The 22457-nt window shown below is 38.4% G+C and overlaps 1 protein-coding gene across 1 annotated transcript; it reads left to right on the top strand.

Moving 5' to 3' along the window:
• Positions 1–10003: 10003 nt before the first annotated feature.
• On the top strand, positions 10004–11006 carry LOC114163603. Its single transcript, XM_028047909.1, has 2 exons — positions 10004–10212; positions 10358–11006. The coding sequence occupies exons 1-2, from the start codon at positions 10004–10006 to the stop codon at positions 11004–11006; spliced, it is 858 nt and encodes a 285-aa protein (XP_027903710.1).
• Positions 11007–22457: the final 11451 nt, after the last annotated feature.

The raw sequence follows: 22457 nt of genomic DNA, 5'->3' as shown, positions 1-22457 counted from the left end.
CTGCGGCATATAATTAGGTTAAAATAAAAGTTAAAACTTTTATACTGTTATCCATTATAATCCGATCCGTGTAAAACTAATCCATTAACAAAGATTCGGACGGACCCCATAATATGCTTTCAAATAGTCAAAGGCCTAAGGCCAACGTAATAATCGATTAGTTTCAAATAGTCAAACAATTGTGTTTCTTTTTGTCTGAGTTGTGTATTATATTATGCTACAATGATGAACTGGATTCATTTAATGCATTGAAGTTTGAAATACAATCTCTTGATTTGCATAATTGGACTTTGCCTTGTTGACATTTTCCAAGGGTAGTGGATACAGAAGGAATTATATAGAAAGAAACTGCTGAATTATAGAGGGGATCCAGAACATGTCCATTTCTCGTGTTCACATGTTACTTAAGAATCATAAACACGGATATCGACATGAATATGATATGATACAGACACAAACACAAAAAATACGATTAAACTGAAAAATATAGATACTGTAACACGATTCTCGTTATAGAGAAAGGTAGAATATATTTATAAAATAAATTTTTGTTAATAAAAAATATATAAATATTTGTAAATTCTTTTCGAAAAATTAAAGTCGATCATCCAATATATAAAAATTAAGAGAAATGACATTTGGTTGGTACCAAAATAGATACTGTGACTTTTTCAAAAAAAAAGGTACATAACAAAATGACATTTGGTTGGTACCAAAATAAAATATAAATATAAATATATATATATATATATATATATATATATATATATATATATATAACAAAAATTATGTCTTTTTATGTTTTTACTATAGAAATAACTATATATAATTGACAATGTGTGAATAGAAAAAAAAAAGTTAAATTTAGACAATGTCTGAACTTAGCTCTTATTCATTCTTATTACAAAACATAAATATACAGAGTTGTTCTATTTAAAACTTAAAAGATAATCTTAAAAAAAATGAATGAAATAAATTTTTACTCTACATTTGTCATTAATATTTTATCTTTAATGATAATTGTTCTTATCAGAGAGGTCGAGTGCAAGTAATGAGGCCTAGATAATCGTCATCCGAATGTCCAAGCAGAAGAAAACTCTTTGATGCTTAAGTAAGTGAGGGAGTTTAGTATATTTACTTAAAAATAATAGAGAATATGAACATATCTTAAGTCGAGTGAAATATGTCTATATATAATTTTTTTTCAACCTAAAATGCACTTAGAACTACTTTTCCATGATATTAGGACTTAATATCTCACCAGATAGAAAGAGCGGTTAGATGTTTGACAATATTAATAATTCAAGAAAAAATCAATTAAAATATATAATTGATTGAATAAGAATAACAAGCAAAACAAAATATATATGATCATTCATTTAATAATAGTAATAACAATAATAATAATGGAGATTAAAAAAATGAATATAATATAATATTTAATTAAAATTAATAATAATAACAATATTAATATTAAAAATTGAAAAAAAAAGTTAAAAATTAAATAAATAATTCAAAATACAATATAACCATCTATTATAATTATGATAACAATATTAGCCGTAATAATAACACTAATAATTCAAGAAAAATATTAAATGAAACATAATTATTTAATAAAATAAATAATAATAATAATAATAATAATAATAATAATAATAGTAGTAGTAGTAGTTAAGGGAGAGAGAATGTGAATCCAATTTTGAACTTTTTGTTTAAAATCAAATATAATTATTATGATTAAAATAATTTGAAAGTGATATTATAAATGAAGGTAATAAAGAATTTTTCAATTTCCAAACTCAATAATTAAATTAATAATTTTAAATAAAGTATAGACTTAATTATGTTTTAATTTTTTGATAAATATGAAAAAATATATATTTTCAAATTGAGTATCTCTTGTTAATTCAGTAATACAGGTGTGAATTGTTCATATGATTGTTATCTTGACATGTCATCTTGTTAACTTGTCATCATATGTTATCTTACTATTACTATTTTAAAATATTATAATTTTAAAATAAGAAAATTTTATCATTTTATAATTAAATATTTTATTATTTATATATTGAAAAAAAAACAATAGTAATAATTATGTTAAATTATACCTTTGGTCTCCATTTTCGTAGCAAAATATTATTTTGGTCCCTCTATTTTTTTATCTCAATTTGGTCCATATTTTGAGAAATTTGATGCAATCAAGTCATTTCTGTTCCTGCAGAGAACAAACAAGGAGTCAGGCACAAGAGTCACCTTACCATGTAGTCCGCTATCTCCTCAGTTGGCCTCTTCCCATTCGATAGATGTCGGCTTGGACCCAGGAGGGGTTACCTGCAGAAGAATCTCCGAAGCTCAAGTAAGTCAAAGCTCTCCGGGAGTCAAATCAGCAATTAATGAATGCGTACCTTTAAATGATGGGGTCCACGTGTATTTATAGAACATTAATGACGTTTGACTATCGTATGGGCTGGGTTTTGTCTTGGGCTCCAGCTTGGGCCCCAGCTTGGGCCATGAGGGGCCTGGTCCTAAAACAGGCCTTAGAGGTTTATTGAAGATAGGGTATTGATGTTGGTTAACTTTCTAGGCAAGTAGTCGGTTTCGACCGGCTACCTGCCTAGATGGCTTGTGCTGGTGGTGTTCCGGGTACTTAGGTGGTAGGTGGTTTTGACGTGTATACTGTTTACTTGGTTGAGTTTGGCTAGGTACGGTACACCAGTCCCCCAGCCTTGTCCGATATGGGTTGTCGATCAAGGATGATATGTGTTGGTGAACTAGCAAAACCGGCTAGGTGTGATACACCAGTCCCCCAGCCTTTAAGTGTGGTGAATAGTGTTAAGGCTTGGAAGTGTCAGAAGGTAGGTGAAAAGGCGTCAGGTGGTCACATCGTTAAAATTTTGGCGCTGTCGTTTTTTATGTGTCATATCCTTCATAATGATGGTGTCGATTGGTCTGGGGTTTCATTTTGGCGGGAAGAGTTTTAGTCGTTTGGGATCGTGGACTATAAATATGGGTTTGAAAGCAACTGAGGGTTCACTTGGTTCATTTGCGAGTTTCGAAATCAGAGATCTTGTGCGCATCATTTTGTTCGACTAGTTCCCAAATTCCGCCGACATCTTTCCGTTAAAACGAAAACAGGTATGTCTAGTAGCGATAGCTCATCGTTATCTGCGTCTAGTAGTAGTCAAAGTACTGAGTCGGATAGGAGTAGAGATGACCGGCTTCGTGGAGAGGGTATGTGTGCTGGAGTTGGCACAAGCGGGATGCCAATGGAGGTGGTGAGGGAGGTCCGAGAAGATCCTCCTGAAGAGCTGGAGGAAAGTAACTGGCCGGCTAAGGGTGGTTATGCGTGGGTTGCATCCGGTGTTCGTGACCAGTCATCACTGTTTAGGTGGTCTCGTCTGCTGAATTCTTGGCTAAACTGTACACCCGTCATATCTAGAAGGGTCAGTGGAGATATTGTTTCATTGGAAAGAGTGAGCGCCATCGACCGGGTATGCCACGGGCAAGAAGGGGCTACCGTGAAGTTCTTTTATATGTACATGTGCCATTTTTCTCAGTTTCATATACGACTACCTTTCGACGACTTTACTATGGGCGTGCTGCGGGCTTTGAATGTGGCGCCTACTCAGCTACACCCTAATAGTTGGGCTTACTTACAGGCCTTCCGCATTCTGTGCGAGTCGTTGTACTTGGAGCCTTCACCTTATGCGTTCTTGTATTTTTATGATACCAGACCCCGGAGGCCGACTACCTGGCTGTCATTGATCAGTCGTCCTAGCATTAGCAGGTTGGACGCATTCTCCCAATCTTTCAAGCACTTCAAGGACGGATACTTCAAGGTTGTAGTGAAGGAGGGAGGCGAGCCGCATTTTCTGAATGCGGATGGGAGTACAAAATTCCCTTTTAGTTGGACCAATAACCCTTCGCGTTACAAGGATATGGGAGTGGAGGAGTTGTCGTCTGGAGACAAGGAGGTGGTTGGGATGTTGTTAAGATTTGTGGATAAGTTGCCCACTAAGGGCTTAGTTAGGGTTTATAATTCGGTGCATCCGATTATAGATATTGAAGGTATCTGTTTATTACTTAAGCTGTGTTAATGATGCTAAGTTGTTTTGATCCGAGTTGTGACATGTTATTGCAGGGCATATGGCGCAATCTGGTAAGAAGAACTTGGCGCTCTTTCAGGCACTGAGGAAGGAGATGGCCGCCAAGGCCAAGGAGGCTGGGAAAGCTGGTGTTCCCAATCTGCAGGAATCCGTGGTGGAAGTACATGTACATGGCGGCACGAAGAGGAGGGCTGAGCTTCTGCCTCGACCTGGGAAGGGTAAGGATGTAAAGAAAATAAGGGCAGCTATCCTCGGGTCAGGTGATGGGGCGGGATCGGCCAGCGGAGAGAAGTTGCCGGAGGCCGGGCTAATTGAGTTGCTGGAGATATCCGTGAGGAAGGATATCTCAATCAACTTGCCCGATACTGTTGTGAACTCTATCGATAATATGGAGGTTGATCATATTGTGAGAACCATGGTTGAATTTGGGAGTAAGGCATTAGTGTTGGGTAGACGTGTGGGGTCCCTTTACAGAAGGGAAGTGAAGGAGGTGGGGGAGCTGCAGGGTAAGGTGGACAAGCTGGCGGAGGAGAAGGCGGCGTTGGAGAAGGAGAAGGAAGGGTGGGAAGCTGAGAGGAAGAGGTTGGTGTCATGGAAGGTTCGTTGTTTAGATTCTGAGGAGAAATTGAATAAGCGTATAGGGGAGCTGGGGGAAGACTATGAGGATCTAAAGGACAAGTATGACGGGGCTGTCGGTGAGTTGGATGACTTGAAGAACAGTGTTATTCAGGAGCATATAAATGGCTTTGAGAAGGGGTTGCGGCAGGCGGCCTTCTTCTATAAGGATGTGGATGCCCTGGATTCAAGGTTCGATGTGGATAAAGATGTGGTTGGTGGAAAGCTGGTAGGGGAGGATGAAGAGGGTGGGGAAGAGGTTGGGAATGAGGCGGCCGAGGCAGAGAAAGATGTGGATGTGACCGTGGAGGGCGATGGCAACAAAGCAGCTTAGGATGTAGGTTTTATTTTGTTATATTTCGCAATGAATCCTAAGTCTGTAATAACTCGTACAATATTTTGACTTGTTTTTAATGTGATGTATCTTGTGGATATATATGTTTTGTGGTTGTTGATGGTATCATGTGATAGGAATATGCGATATGTTGTTTTGTATGCGTATTTACCTAGGGGAGCATTATTGGCGTTTGTATGTTAACCACGAGTAAAGGGTGTTCGACCCAGGCCGCTTACTTGTGGTAAGGGTAGGGAATTTAAACGAATTAACCACGAGTAAAGGGTGTTCGACCTAGGCCGCTTACTTGTGGTAAGGGTGGGGAACTTAAACGAATTAACCACGAGTAAAGGGTGTTCGACCCAGGCCGCTTACTTGTGGTAAGGGTGGGGAACTTAAACGAATTAACCACGAGTAAAGGGTGTTCGACCCAGGCCGCTTACTTGTGGTAAGGGTGGGGAATCTTAAACGAATTAACCACGAGTAAAGGGTGTTCGACCCAGGCCGCTTACTTGTGGTAAGGGTGGGGAACTTAAACGAATTAATCACGAGTAAAGGGTGTTCGACCCAGGCCGCTTACTTGTGGTAAGGGTGGGGAACTTAAACGAATTAACCACGAGTAAAGGGTGTTCGACCCAGGCCGCTTACTTGTGGTAAGGGTGGGGAACTTAAACGAATTAACCACGAGTAAAGGGTGTTCGACCCAGGCCGCTTACTTGTGGTAAGGGTGGGGAACTTAAACGAATTAACCACGAGTAAAGGGTGTTCGACCCAGGCCGCTTACTTGTGGTAAGGGTGGGGAACTTAAACAAATTAACCACGAGTAAAGGGTGTTCGACCCAGGCCGCTTACTTGTGGTAAGGGTGGGGAATCTTAAACGAATTAACCACGAGTAAAGGGTGTTCGACCCAGGCCGCTTACTTGTGGTAAGGGTGGGGAACTTAAACGAATTAATCACGAGTAAAGGGTGTTCGACCCAGGCCGCTTACTTGTGGTAAGGGTGGGGAACTTAAACGAATTAACCACGAGTAAAGGGTGTTCGACCCAGGCCGCTTACTTGTGGTAAGGGTGGGGAATCTAAACGAATTAACCAAGAGTAAAGGGTGTTCGACCCAGGCCGCTTACTTGTGGTAAGGGTGGGGAACTTAAACGAATTAACCACGAGTAAAGGGTGTTCGACCCAGGCCGCTTACTTGTGGTAAGGGTGGGGAATCTAAACGAATTAACCACGAATAAAGTAGTATAGAGTCATAAAGTAGGGAACCACTCGTTTTATTTATTCAAATGAGGGTGCCTCGTTAAAACCTCCTTGGCCAAAACCCTCCTTAGGGAAAAAAGACCAAGTGAGGAAAAAGAGTACACCCGTGGTTACAAGTATGGATCCGCTTATGGTGTGTGTTCAACTGAAATAAAACTTGAGGTGGGATACATTCCATGTGTTGGGGATTTCTTCCCCAGATAGTTGTTCTAGGCGATAAGCCCCACCTCCTGTGTCTTCTCGTATGCGGTATGGGCCGTCCCAATTGGCGGAGAACTTGCCATCCTTCTTTCTAGCACTGCTGGCCATTCTCCATACTAGGTCTCCTATGACAAACGATCGCGGGTGCAGGTTTGCGTTATATTTCCTGGCGGCTCGTTGTTTGGCGGCTCGTTGTTAAGTTTACTCGTCGCCTAGACGAGAGGTTTTGGTCTTTGGGCGAAAGGTAGTCTCGTCCAGGCGAGGAAGGCTCGCTCAAGCGAGAGTGCGAGATTTATTTTGTGCATGGCGCTTGCTCAAGCGAGGTAATCCAGTTTAAGCGAGATCAACTGGAGTGCTTAGGCGAGAGCTAGAAGTTTAAGCAAAGGATGGATGGATGGTGTGGTTAAAGGCAAATATTGGATTGATTAATGTTTGAATGGTGATGCATGGTCTATAAGGCTTCTAAGATATCCCGATGGTGGGCTTGCTGGTGTTCCATATGTTGTGGCCCAGAACGTATCCTTGAGTTGTGGCTCGGTATAGGGGTTAAGCACGTGGCATTCCATGGGTTGTGGCCCGGAATGACTTCCTTTGAGTTGTGGGTCGGGATAGCGGATGAAAACGAGGAACCTTTGAGTTGTGGCTCGGGTTGGCGAGTGTTGTCAGTGTGAGTGTGCTGGTTATGGCCAGTACGGATGGGTCTAAAGGGATTGCCCTCCTCAGTGATTCACTGACGAGTTTGGTAGTCCTGGGACGTTACGGACTATGTTCGTATTTGGGAACTCCACCTGGCGTTACGGTGTGTGATCTGTAGCATGGTCCCCGCATGTGCTCTATCGATTGTGGCCGATAGGTGTGGCAGCAAGACGCCTTGAGATACTTAATAGAAGATGTAGAACACTGCTAGCATGGTTGTAGCCCTGTGGAAGAGTTGGAATAAGTCTCATTGATGTTCGTTGATATACATGGTTGTGGCCATGTGGAAGGAAGGTAACGAGTCTTCCGCGAGGTGCATCGATATGCATGGTTGTGGCCATGTGATAGAAAAAGGGGAAAGCTCTTTGGGAAATGAAATGATATCATATATGGTTGTGGCCATGCGAGATAAGAGAAGAGTTTGTGTTATTGGTGTATTTATTTGTTTAATCATATATATGTGTGTTTGGTGTACTTTTATGTTTTATCTTTTAGCTCACCCTATCTGCTTGTGTTTGGCGATGATCGTGTACGCGGTACACGTGAGCAGATGATGTTGCAAGTAGAGCTGGTGAGGCTTAGCCGCTTAGTGGGGGAAATATTTTGTAAACTCTTATGAGAGGCTTTTTAAATATGTACAATTTTTATGGTTTATGAACTTTGGTTATATTTGGAATTAATAAAAAGATTTAATTTCCCGTGTTTTTGGGAAATGATGTATTATTAAATGCAGTGCAATTAATTACTTTTCTTTATTTTACTAATATTCGTAATATCCTGTCGGGGTGTTACAACCTGCAACTTCACTTTTCTAAGTCAGGAAATGTGTTATGCATACACAACTTCTTCACAATAAAATCATCTCGTGCAAATATGACTTACCAACTTCTTAATTTATTAAAAAAAACCCATTTATATTATTCCGTATTCAAACAACACTAATAGGATTAAATACTCAATATCATATTCATAATCCATCATAAAAGTGAATACTATCATCATAATCTCACATATTTTTATTATTAATTAAAACTTATTAGCAACTATATAATCATAATAAAATGTCTACATTTTTTATAAAAAAAAAAGTCATTACATAAGAAGTTTGACTTACATAATTTGTTTTTTTTTAATAAAAACATATATTTAAAAGATTTTGTTATGTTGTATAGTATTTTTGTCATAAGTAATCTATAAAATATACAAATTGAGGGAACACAAATAGGTCCAAAAAGTTTAGAAAAGAAAAGAAAGGAAAAACAAAACAAAAATGTCCAAATTTGGTAAAACAAATGGAGATTTGGCTCCTTTAGCTGCGAAAACGACATTCTTCTAGGAAGATAAAAGTGGCTTTTTCACATACATGTAGACTTTCAAGGATTCACCTTCAATCTTTCTCGTGTCTCTTAGCTATTTTATCACTCGCCTCTCCTTTAGCCTTCATTGTAATAACTTTCTCTCTGTATGTCAATTCACGATTCTAGAAATCTTCCTTTTATCAAGCTTCTTCTATTATTTCCTTTTCTTTCATTTTCTTTTCTCTCTTTCTCTAATTTTGCATGTACTTGGAACCCTAGCTTTCTCTAATTTTCTACCACATTTACCATTTTGGTACTTCTTTTGCCATTTCCTTTTAACCTTTCTCTAATTTTTCATATCCAGAACCTTATTGCCAATTTTATACATTGTAGGTTTGCATTAATTGTTCATGGATTTGGGTTTTCATTGAGCGAAGTTTGCAATAAGAGTCAATCGACACTTATGGCATTCATGCTTTTTACAAAGGTCATCTCTCCTACGCGTGCTATTGCATGTCCGCTGCCCATTTTTATGCTTTATCTTTTTTTTGGCAAAACATTAATGATGAGTAAGTGCGCTGGAGTGGTTTCTCGTTTTTGGTAAACCTCTATTCTCGACATGCTTTTGCTTTCTTTTTTTTTGGTAAAATTGAAAGGTTGTTTATGATTTTAAGCTCCTTTGATTGTAAATATGTAAGATTACTTTTTTGTAACCTTGCCTTTTTCCAGTTTGAAATTAGGTTTCAAAATTAAAATTTCAAAACGTGTGGTGTTATGTTATGGGGCTCTTGAAGCTTGAGTCCTTTATATATGTTTGCTTAGGATTTACATAGTTTACTATTGTCTGTTGAGGGTTTATATTTCTCAACTTTTATGTTTTTTTTCTATTTTGGTAGAATTAGTGTAAGTCTGGTGGAAGTAGTGCCCTACCTGAGGGCAAAATGTCCAAGACTCAAAGTTCATTTTCTTACTTAACATGTAAGTCAAAGAGTTTTTAAGTCATTTTATAGTTTACTGCTAAGGATGTTCAAGTTTAATTCTTACATTTGTTTATTTTGTTTAGAAGAATCAGTACTGATTTGGTGAAAGTAGTGCTAGTTTGGGGGAAGTCGTGCAATACTTGAAGGCATAATCTCCTAGAATTTTGATTTGAAAATGATGCATTTGTGGAATCTTCCTATGACTAAGACAAAAAAAGTGAGAAGTTTTTGAACTGTTACAAATTGAGCAATTTTTGTAAAAAGTGAGCAATTTTGTAACACTGCCACGTGACACGATGTCAGCTTGACAGGTGACAAAATTTTAATTTTTTTAAAAAATAAATAAATAAATTCAAAAAATCCAACAACTGACATGTGGCACCCCATTTAACGCCGTTACTACATCACTAGCGGAAATGACTTGATTGCATCAAATTTCTCAAAATATGGACCAAATTGAGATAAAAAAAATAGAGGGACCAAAATAAAGTCTGCTGGAACGCCCAGTGTCGATGGAGGACTTTATGAGGCATAAGCCCTCAAAATTCATGGGCAAATCCACTCTAGATGAGGCCGATGCTTGGCTCAGAGAGTGTGAGAAAATCTGCAGAGTGATCGATTGCACAGATGCTCAAAAGCTCACATTTGTCTCATTCCAGCAGTTGACGCAGAATACTGGTGGGCAGGCATGCAACAGCTCATGCAGACCCGGGGCGAGGAGGTTACCTGGACTTCCTTCAGGGCGAGATTTCTGGAGAAATATTTTCCAGACAGTGCTAGGCATGAGAGAGAGGCGAAATTCCTCACGTTCTAGCAGGGGAACCTGACTGTGTAGGCATACATAGACAAATTGAGTACTTGGCCAGGTTCTACTCGCCCACCGTCACCGAGGAGTGGAGATGCAGAAAATATGAGGGGGGGCTGAAACACGAGCTGCGCCGTTTCATTGTACCTCTCAGGATCAGGGAGTTTCCAGTCTTGGTGGAGCAGGCCAAGGCCATTGAGCAGCTGGAGATAGGGCCCAACAGAGGGGCTCGACCTCAGAAGAATACCTCTGATTCACGGCAGCAGAAAAAGTCGTATGATAGGCCACAGAGTTCGGTCAAGAAACTACAATGCTACAACTATGGTGGGGAGCATCTTAGGAGGGATTGTCCAAAACCCTCAGGCAGCTCTAGTGGTGGTAGTAGTACTGGCAAGTGCTACGTTTGTGACCAGACGGGCCATTTTGCACGTAACTGCCCGAATAAGAAACCAACTAGAGGTGCACCAGCGAAGAAACCAGTTAGGGATCAACCTAGAGCCCCAGGTCGTTTGTTCGCCTTGACGACTACCGAGGCAGCCAAGTTAGGTAACTTAGTACAGACTACTTGTTTGTTGTTTGATCACAAGGTTGTTGTGTTGTATGACTCAGGAGCTACCCATTCATTCGTATCTAATGAATGTGTGAGGAGGCTCGGTCTAGTGATGCGAGAGCTGGCGTGCGAGTTAATAGTTGTGACACCAGCGCCGTGAGAGGTATCCACCACATCTGTTTGTGTGGGATGCCTTATGGAGGTGGCAGGCTGCAAGTTCAAGGTGAATCTCATCTGCTTACCAATGGAAAGGTTGGACTTGCTTATGGGTATGGATTGGTTGGCCAACAACCATGTGGTAATCGATTGCGGGCAACACAAGGTGGTATTTCTAGATGTAGAAGGACTGGAATTGATATCATCCAACCAAGCAGAGAAGGAGATTAAAGCAGGAACTACATGTTTTATGATAGTAGCTCAAACGGAGAAGAAAAGTACTGTAGAGAAGATTAGTAGATTCCAGTGGTAGATGAATACGCAGATGTCTTCCCTGATGAAATCCCAGAATTGCCACCAAGCAGGGATGTGCATTTCATCATTGATCTCATCCCTGGGGTTGGCCAAGTATCTATGGCACCATATCGGATGGCACCAACTGAGTTGGCAGAGTTGATGCAGCTAATTGAGGATCTGCTTGAGAAGAAGTTTATCCGGCCGAGTGCATCACCATGGGGAGCACCGATATTACTTGTGAAAAAGAAGGATGGCAATTCCAGGTTGTGTGTTGACTACCTGCAGCTGAATAAGTTAACAATCAAGAATAAGTACCCGCTGCCGATGATTGATGACTTGATGGATCAATTGAGGGGAGCAGTTGTGTTCTCTAAGATTGACTTGAGGTCTGGATATCATAAGATCTTAGTTAAACTAGAGGATGTGCAGAAGACAACATTCAGGTCTCGCTACGACCACTATAAGTATGTGGTTATGCCGTTTGGGGTGACGAATGCACCTGCTATATTCATGGACTACATGAATAGGATATTTCGGCCGTATCTGGATCAATTTGTCGTGGTATTTATTGACGACATATTGATATATTCTGATAGTAGAGTAGAACACGCGGATCATCTCCGAGTGGTATTGGAGGTACTCGAGAGCATAAGCTTTATGGGAAGTTGTCGAAGTGTGAGTTTTGGCTTGATGAGGTTCAGTTCTTGGGCCATGTAATCTCAGCTCAAGGAATCGTAGTGGACCCAGCGATGATTGAAACAATGGTGAAGTGGGAAAGGCCACAGACTGTGACTGAGGTGAGGAGTTTCTTGGGCCTGGTAGGTTATTACAGGCGCTTTGTGGAAGGGTTCTCTAAGATGGTGAGTCCATTGACTCAACTCACTAGGAAGGACCAGCCTTTCTCTTGGACAGATGAGTGTGAAGTTTGTTTTGAGGATATGAAGAGGAGATTGACCACTGCACCTATATTAGTTATCCCAGACACAACCAAGACGTTTGAGGTGTACTGTGATGCTTCATACCAGGGCTTGGGGTGTGTGTTGATGCAAGAGAAACGACCTGTTGCTTATGCATCTCGCCAGCTGAAGGTACACGAGAAGAACTACCCTACACATGACTTAGAATTGGCTGCGGTAGTTTTTGTTCTCAAGACGTGGAGGCACTACTTGTATGGTTCGCAATTTCAAGTGTTCAATGATCATAAGAGTTTGAAGTACTTATTTGATCAGAAAGAGCTGAATATGAGACAAAGGCGTTGGATGGAGTACTTGAAAGACTATGATTTTGAGCTTCTATACTATCCAAGTAAAGCCAATGTAGTTGTTGGCGCCTTGAGTCGGAAGAGATTTCATATGTCTGCTATGATGATGAAGGAGTTGGAGCTTATAGAGAAACTGCGAGATATAAACTTGAATCTATACACAGGTGCTGATCATATACAGTGAAACATGTTGCAGATCACTAATGAGTTCTTAGATGAGGTCAGGGAGGAACAGGGTAAAGATCAAGAACTGCAGCAGATACTGAGTGAGTTGGGCACCGAGAAGAGAAAAAACTTCAGGATGGGCAGAGATGGTATCCTGAGATTCAGAGAGAGAGTGTGTGTACCTCGCAGTCGGGTTTTAAGGAAGATGCTCTTGAATGAAGGGCATAAGAGTCGTCTTAGCATACATCCAGGTATGACTAAGATGTATAAGGACTTGAAAGCGACCTTCTGGTGGATGGGTATGAAGACTGATGTGGTCGACTATGTCGCTTCTTGTTTAGTATGTCAGAAGGCGAAGATTGAGCACCAGAGGCCGGGTGGCACGTTGGACCCTATTGACATTCCCTAGTTGAAATGGGACAACATTTCCATGGATTTTGTCACGTACTTGCCACGTTCTATGAGAGGACATGACTCGATCTGGGTTATTGTAGACAGACTTACGAAGTGTGCGCACTTCCTACCGATTAATCAGAAGATGTCTATGGACAAGTTGGCAGATCTATATGTTCGAGAAGTGGTCAGACTACATAGAGTGCCTGCGAGTATTATGTCGGACAGAGACCCGAGGTTCACATCGAGATTTTGGCAGTCACTGTAGAATGCCTTGGAAACCCAGTTGAGAATGAGTTCAGCATATCACCCTCAGACGGATGGGCAATTTGAGAGAACCATACAGTCGTTGGAAGACTTGCTGAGGACTTGTGTGTTATATCACCTAGGTACGTGGAGTGACATGTTTCCTTTGGTGGAATTCACGTACAATAATAGCTACCATTCCAGCATCGGGATGGCACCACACGAGGCATTGTATGGTAGGAGATGCAGGACTCCATTGTGTTGGTAGCAGGATAGGGAGTCAGTGGTGCTTGGGCTAGAGTTCTTGCAGCAAACCACTGAGAAAGTGAAGGTGATACAGGACCGTATGCGTACGACTCAGAGTCGACAGAAGTCATATGTAGATAAGAGGAGGAGGCCGCTTGAGTTTGAGGCGGGTGATCATGTATTCCTCTGGGTTACCCCGACAGCAGGTATTGGGAGAGCTCTCAAGTCGAGGAAGCTGACTCCTAGATTCATCGGGCCATACCAAATTGCGAGGAGGATCGAACCAACAGCTTATGAGATTGCCTTTCCACCTCACCTTGCAAATATGCACAACATCTTCCATGTATCATAGCTGAGGAAGTACGTGGCATGCCCTACTCATTTGCTGGAACAGGACGATGTTCAGGTGCGCGAGGATCTAACTATGGGGGTTGGACCGGTGAGAATTCTGGATTCTCAAGTCAAACAGCTCAGAGGGAAGGAGATTCGGACTGTGAAGGTCCTCTGGGACGAGGCAACCCAGGAGATGACTTGGGAGATGGAAGACCTCATGAGGAAGTCATATCCTCACCTGTTTGCTGGTAAGTTCTCTTTTTCGAGGTGGGGGGAATGTAAGATCTGCGGAATTTAATTAATTAAATTCCGCGGATCTTACACATGTAAAGGTTACTTTTATGTAAGAGGTAAATTCATGAGTCAAATGCAACTTTGATTAGCCTTAATTCTCTATTTTGGTTTTTTATTTAATTCTCATCAAAGTTGTGCATGTTTGATAAGACATCAATGTTAATGGGGTGGAACTTATGTGAAGTATGGTATAAATTGGTGTTGTGAAGGGTTGTCATGACTTCAATTGTTTTTATATTGAAATGAAGTCGTATACTCTACACAATTTTTGCATGTGTCTTTCGATTTTTGTCTATAATATAATATGTTTGAGTAAAAAAAAAGTGTATTGATATACAATTTTTTTCATTATATAAAATTATTTATAAAATTTAAAAATTAATATTATGCATTTAAAAGAAAAAGACAATAGTTTAGGATTGAGGGATAGAATGAAAAATTGATGAGATAAGATAATTTATGATTTATTACAAATTATAGGGAAAATATAGTATATTATAAAAAAAAAAGTAGTTAATATTGGAAATATAAATTGAACTTTAATATCAAGATTGTCTACATGGGCATTTGTCCTTATTATGACCTTCATTTCGGAAAAAAAAAATCCTTTGAGCTTAATTTGAATTAACTCATCTATTTCACTGTGAATACGATTAGTAGTTGGTCTTCCTAATTCTTTCCATCAAATGAGGGGTTCACTTATGAAAGTTGGTCCTATGTAAGTAGACTAATGATCCTTATTTTGATCGATGAAATTGGACCTCATAAGCCTTGTAAATATTGTGAAAGTTGTAGAGTGGGACAACAAGTGTCACTAGTTGTAAATGACAATACAAAAATTAGTGATGACATGTGAACAAGGCAATTGAAGAGCTTGATATTTTCCATAATCACGCCATCATTCATCTAATTTAATTGTGGTTATCTCTTTAATATTAAACTGAATTTTTGCGATTATATCTTTGCACATGACACATAGCATATTGTTGTTCATTTTCATTAGTAAGGCAATGATATCTTTAGGATAATGATGAATTGTTCATACCACACACTCAGTCTTGGTCTTTCATTCAACAAACCAAGAATTTGTTCTTTCAAATGTTGTCTTAATAAGAGTTTAAATGGGTAATGATTGTGCTCCCTTCAAGATAGAGTTCATGCACTCCACTAGATGTTTTGCCAAGTGCTTGTACTTCTTGCCTCGTCATAGGCTAAAGTCCCTTTTTTTAATGATGTGTGATCCATGTAATAAATTGCTTGCAAAAATTTTGATCTCATAAACAAAAACTTCGCTTGAAGAGTCCTAACAATGTAATAAGTAAAATTACTTAAACATTTTTGTGATTTTGTGATACTTCATAATGAAAGTTAAGGAATATAGATACCCATGTTTATCAGTTGTCTCTTTAACCCTGTACTATGACTATGCAATAGATTATGCAATAGCCTTAGAACAAACTATCTCCTTTCCGACCAACTTTTGAAGATTCTAATGCTTACAATATAGTTGTTTCCCTATCGGTTATCATGCACAAATTTGGTTTAGGGGTGATTTATGCTCATAACAATTGGAAGAATTATATCATAGTTTCCTTTGTTTCACCTTCAATAATGGCAAAAGTTAAAGGAAATATGTTATGATTGTCATCTTGGACATTTGCAATCAACAAACTATCATGACCTTTATTGCTCAAGAATGTTCCATCAACTTGAACTATTGGCTTGCAATAGTTGAAACTATCAGCGCATGACTTGAAAGATCAAAACACAAGTTCTAAGATGTAAACAAAGTTGTCTTGAACATTATCAACAACATAGGGATGACTAACATAATGTACAATTGTGCTAGGAAAATTTTTTTGGATAGGCTGAACCATCTTGGAAGATGATTATATGATTTGTTTCAGTCGTCAAATTATATTGCAAGAGCCTTTTGTTTACCTATTCATGATTGCCCTTCGTTCCTTCATATTCATGAACCACCAATAATTGAATTAGAACTAAAATTTCATCTATTTCTTTTTTTAATGTAAATAATCATATTGTCAGCAAGAAATCCGTCTTCTATTGTAGAAAATCATCTTTCTGTTGTAAATGTAGAAAGAGAAAGAATGAAAGAACTAAAATATCAATCAAGTAAAATGTCATTTACTTTTCTATTCCTGCCAAAGATTAACATGTTGATAAAATCGGTTGTGAAAAAACACATATTGACATTATTTTTTTCTTCTATATTCATAAAAATGAATATACAAAAGACTTATGAGATAAGAAATAATAATAGTAATAATAATTAAATATTATTTCACTATCAAATGAGATAAAAGAGAGACAAATTTTTTCCTTTCAAGAATGGAAGAGAACATATGAGAAAGGAGAGAAAAAATAATAAGTTTTTTCCTCTTCGGAAACAAAAGGAATCATAAGAGAGAGATAAGTACAATATCTAAAAAACTTAAAAGACAATAAAAGAGAAAATAATAAATATCTTAATTGGTTTTTTTATTCTTTATTATATTGATTTTATATTTTTTATCTATTAACATTTAATATTGAGCTTTATAAAAGAATTAAAAAGATACTTGATTTAAATTCCATCAATTCTAAATATATCATATATAATTTAAAATATTTTTTCAATATATCACATGTAATTTAAGAAATAAAAAAAATATTTGGTGGTGTGGCTCCCCTATCTCTTCTAAGATTCGTCCTTGAGAGGATGACAATTTCAAAGCTTATGATTGGATTTTTGGAAGCCTGACATTAAAAGCTAGAAAAATTGAAAGCAAAAACAAGAATTGCCACCATTTCTTGCTCTATTATTGATTGGTAGATTAATCGGGTTAACTTGAGATCCTTTTGGAATCTCCTTAACTGTTTATAACAAGGAAACATTTGAAGCTTATAAATAAAATAAATTTATTTAGAAATTTGAATTATGCTTTATTATTTAATTTCATATGTGAACACTTTTCTTCAGCAAATGATTACTTCAACGTGTTAGATGTTCTAAGTTGTAGTGCACCATTTCTCGCTCATTTTTTCTGATTGAAGATTGGCCCGCTGATCCATAGTTTCCAAGGTCAAGTGCGGGACGAACCTAAAGGACTGGGACAACCCATATTGTCATATAGTAAGAGCATATACCTCTTGAATATTTGAACAATGAAGATAGTTCACTAAAGTGTTTATGGAGAAATATTACTCCCTCATATAGGGTTGGCTAGAAAAACCAATTTTCTTGATTTGATCCACTTTTGCTCCAATCCGTTTAAGATCAATTTTATAAAAAAAATCCAATCCATTTAATTCAATACAATTTTTCAATCTAAAATTTTAGTTAGATTGGGCTAAAGGTCGAGATAAACTAGACCTGACTAAAGGTCAAGATGGGCCAATCTAGAATGAAGATCGAGATAGATCAGTTTAGACTGGAATTCAGTCGAATCAACCCTTAACGAAATTCGACTAAGTCAGCCTCAACCGAAGATCAGATGAAATGGATTGAGACGGTCTCGACAAAAAATTGGTCATATTTTTATGTTAATCCAGGGCAAAATTCGACCGAATTTGATCGAGTCGACACAAACTGAAATTCAAAGAATTCAACTGAGCTGACCGCATCCAAAATTTTCCCAAATTCGGTCCCAACCAAAATTTTGGGAAATATGTTTGAGTCCGCCCTGGTCCAAATATGGCTAAAATTGACCAAGTTAGCCCCAACCCAAATTTGGTCGTTTTCGGTCGAGTTGTCCTAGAAAGAAATTTGGTTGTATTAATTTGAGTTAATAGCGGCCAAAATTTTGTTGAATTAGTCCCGGACTGAAATTTTGGCGCATATGGTCAAGTTGGCCAAGACCAAAATTTGGCCAAATATTGTCAACCGAATCGATTTCGACCGAAACTCAACAATGACTATATTCGACCACAACAAAAATTTGGTCGTATTCAGCCAAATTCAACTAAGTCGATTGACAGAGGCCGTACCCCAACAAATTAAAACAGCTTAAATGCAGTATGTGAAAGTTGAACCAAGTTATCTCCTAACGACCAATATTTTCGTCCAAAGCTTAATTTCTAGATTCAAACACAACACTATAACACATGGGGGATTTGGCAGATTCAGTTTCAACAAAATTACTAAAATCTAATAACGAAACTTAATTGAACAGAATTCAACATGTATTGATTCCTTGATTCCACTGAAAATCCACCAATCACAGGATACCAAATTAATTATCTTACCCCATTTACTCTTATGAAACCCGAATAAATCAATTATGTGAAAATTAAATCGACTTCATTATACCATGAAGCATAACACACATCCTCTTTCAATTTCACATACACACAAATTAAGCAACTATGACAGAACCCAAACTAACTAAGCATGAACAAGGGCTCTTAAAGTGTACAAAATATGGACCCGTGATTAAGCATCACAAATTCTCATTTCATTCAAATTTACGAATTGAATAGGATGAAGAGAAAATAGGAACGAAAGTGCTTGGCAAAACATCAACCTCATGGTTCAACTCAATTTCTTCAAGGAATCAACACAAAAAACTTACCTAGACATGAAAATTGAGCATACAAGTCCTTCAAAACGGGATTCCCAAAAACAGAACACAAAAACCCTAACTTGGGTATTATCCAAACATGATTTCAAAATCAAAAGAGCAATTTTGAAGCTTCAATGAAACAAATATGGCTGTTGTCATATAAAAACCGAAAACCCCATACATGGGTGTTGATCCAAGTCAATACAATTCACAAAATGAGATGCCCAAGCTAGCAAATGAATTCAAAACATAAAACCAACATTGGTGCTGTCAAATGTGCATCAAAATGGTAAAAACGAGTGCTAAAACGTGAAAAATGAAATAAGGCACCTTCATGGTCACCCACCAAACTTCAAAACGCAAAAATGGAGGTTAGAGAGAAGAAGAAAATGCGGTTGGCAATGCTAAAAGACCTAAAATCTCGTGGTCAAATTAATTTTGGCACTACTATTTACAAAAATGTCACTACTAGGTATAGAATTACAAAAATGCCACTACTGGGCCTCAAATGTTGGCCCATTCACTTAGATGAAGTGGAAATGACGTGGCAACTCTCTTTATCTGAAGATTCATGTCCAAGCTCCAAAATTGCTTCAGTCAAGTACCTAAAAATAATTAAAAATGAAAATTAGGTCAAATAATGTGAAATTAACCCAAATTTGGAACAATGGCCCAATAAAGCCCAACAGATGAAAACACACTAGAGATAAACAATTAAGCATTGAACAACAATTAAATGGATACACAAAGGCTAGTGAAATGGAGGAAAATAATGACTCATCAAAATTGACCACATTTACCCTTTTACACTTCTGGGCAAAATTAAAAAGTAAAGCAAAGCAAGGACATCACAGAGATAACAAGAGAGACAAAAAGAGACACAAGACAAACAGACTTGAAATAGACAAATGGAAACACATCCAACACAGAAGGATTCAAAGCTGCAGGTACCCTTGAACATCATCCAAGCAATTCAAAACATGTCAAGTACTCAATTCAGCTTAAAAAGAATTGAAAGCTACATAACCTCACAAAATATGAATTGTATCACTCAAATCTCCAGGCTATTGTTTACTCTCAAAGCACCCCTAAAAAACGAACATCAAATAGACTTGGCAAGCCTCTAGAACCAACAACCAAACCAAAAACATATGCAGGTCAAGATCAAAAGGACTTTTCAAGGTTGTAATGAGGCTGAGGACAAGATGTGGAACATATGGATAAGTAGCTAAGCAACAAAAGAAACAGAGGAGCAATGGGGAATAAGTCACAATCAAGCATGAAAGTAATCCCAAACACCAACACTTCCAAATTCAGTTCTCACACAATGCTTAAATCCATCCAAACTCCTTTTATTTCTTTTCTTTGTTTTCTTTTCTTTTCTTTTCTATTTGTTTTGTTTTCTATCTTTTTTTTATACAAAGAACATGCAAAGAAACAAAAAATTTTGAAATCCCACTTGGGTATACAAATGAGCAATTCCAAGAACCAATAACAAGTGTGCGCACAACCACACTTATTGTGCGCGACCACACTTAATTTAGCACCCATTTCCAAAACAATTCCAAAGCTCCAAAATTTCCTAAGGGCTAAGGGCTTGTAATGAAGAATCATGGTTTTTCAGGCTAAGGACTTGTAATGAGCTATAAATCAATGAAAAAGGGTTCGCAAGCTCAAAAAGGGCTATCAGCGAAAATAATCCAAGGTAGGCTCATCTGGCTGTAGGCTCATCAGAACAAAATTGCCTAAATCATATCCAAACATGCATGTGAATCAGAAAAGCATTAGAAAGAGTGAAGCCAAGGTCACTATGCAAGCATTCAAGAGGCATATATCACACAACAAAGAACAGAGAGTGGTTCAAATCCTCACACAGGTAGAATAACTAAAAAACACTTGACTTATAAAGAAAAAGCAAGGATATCAGTCCACAAAACAACAAACAATTCATCTTCCAAAAGTGAAGGAAATGCCCAAAACAAAAAAAATTGAAACAAACAACTGACTCCCTCCACACTTAAAGTACACATTGTCTCAATCTGACTCAAGCACAATATCAAACAATCAAACATCAACAGATGAACCTGGACAAGTGCAATAAAAGTAAGGAAGGATAAAGAAAACTCCTTAAATCATGGTAAACAGAAGTGGGGTCAAGCAGGGAAGTCTCTTCTACAAAAGTATCCATCAAGGCAGGATTACTGAGGAATGGCTTCAGACGATGCCCATTCACTTTGAAGCTCTTATCGGTGGATTGGCTCTTGATCTCAACTGCACCATAAGGATAAACATTAGTCATCACAAAAGGACCAATCCACTTTGACACGAAACTTACCACCCATGAGACCAAGTCTAGAGTTATACAATAATACTTGCTGACCGACAACAAACTCCTTTCTAGCTATGGAGCTATCATGGAATCTATTGGTATTTTCTTTGTAGAACATAGAGTTCTGATATGCCTCCAGACGAATCTCATCTAACTCGTTCAATTGTAGCTTCCTTTCCTCCCCAACCTGATCATATGAGAAGTTGCATGATTTGACAACCTAGTAAGCTCGGTGCTCTATCTCCACTAGAAGGTGGCATGGCTTACCAAAGACGACCCGATAGGGAGACATTCCAATAGGTGCCCTGTAAGCAGTCCTGTGAGCTCAAAGAGCGTCCTTTAGTCTGTTGCTCTAATCCTTTCGGTTGGGTTGTACAATCTTCTCCAAGATCCTCTTGATTTCTCTATTTGAAATCTCGGCTTGTCCATTAGTTTGAAGGTGATATGGTGTAGGAATCTTGTGCACAACCCATACTTTTGAAGCAAAGCCCTCATGGACCTATTGTAGAAATGGGTGCCCTGGTCACTAACGATAGCTCTAGGAACTCCAAACCTACAAAATATGTGAGACCTAACAAAGTCCACAACAACTCGAGCATCATTAGTTCTGGTGGCTTTGGCTTCCACCCATTTTGAAACATAATCAACAACAACCAAGATGTAAGTGAAACCAAAAGAGACACGGAAACAAGCCATGAAATCTATACCCTAAACATTGAAGACCTCAGAAAACAACATGGGTTGTTGAGGCATCTGTTGTCTCTAAGAAATGGCTCCTTCTGTTCTCTAGCATTGCTCACATGTGCTGCATATCCTCCACGCATCCTTGAAGATGGTGGGCCAGTAAAATCCATAATCCAGCAACTTACGAGTTTTCCTTTGTGTGTCAAGATGACCACTAAGTGCAGATGAATGACAAAATTGAAGGACCGAGTCAATCTTGTGGTCCATAATGCATCTCCTGATAACCTGATCACTACACATATTCCACAAATAGGGGTCATCCCAAATATAATACCTAGCATTGCTCTTGAGTTTATCATATTGAGCTCTAGATGCTAGGGGAGGAGAAATAGAAGCAGCAAGATAATTCACAATGTTAGCAAACCATGGGGTGGAAAAAGAAGAAAGTGTCAAACAAACTCTCATCGGGAAAATCATCCCAGATCAGTGAAACATCATCAACAGACCTCTCAATCCTGCTTAGGTGGTCTACAACTAAGTTTTGTGCTCCGTTCCTATCACGAATCTCCAAATCAAATTCCTAGAGTCAGAACATCCATCTAATAAGCTGAGGCTTGGATTCTGCCTTTTTCAACAGGTACT

The sequence above is a fragment of the Vigna unguiculata genome, chromosome 9 (genome assembly GCF_004118075.2).
Source record: "Vigna unguiculata cultivar IT97K-499-35 chromosome 9, ASM411807v1, whole genome shotgun sequence".
NCBI lineage: Eukaryota > Viridiplantae > Streptophyta > Magnoliopsida > Fabales > Fabaceae > Vigna > Vigna unguiculata.
This window is presented reverse-complemented; position numbering and strand designations above follow the sequence as displayed.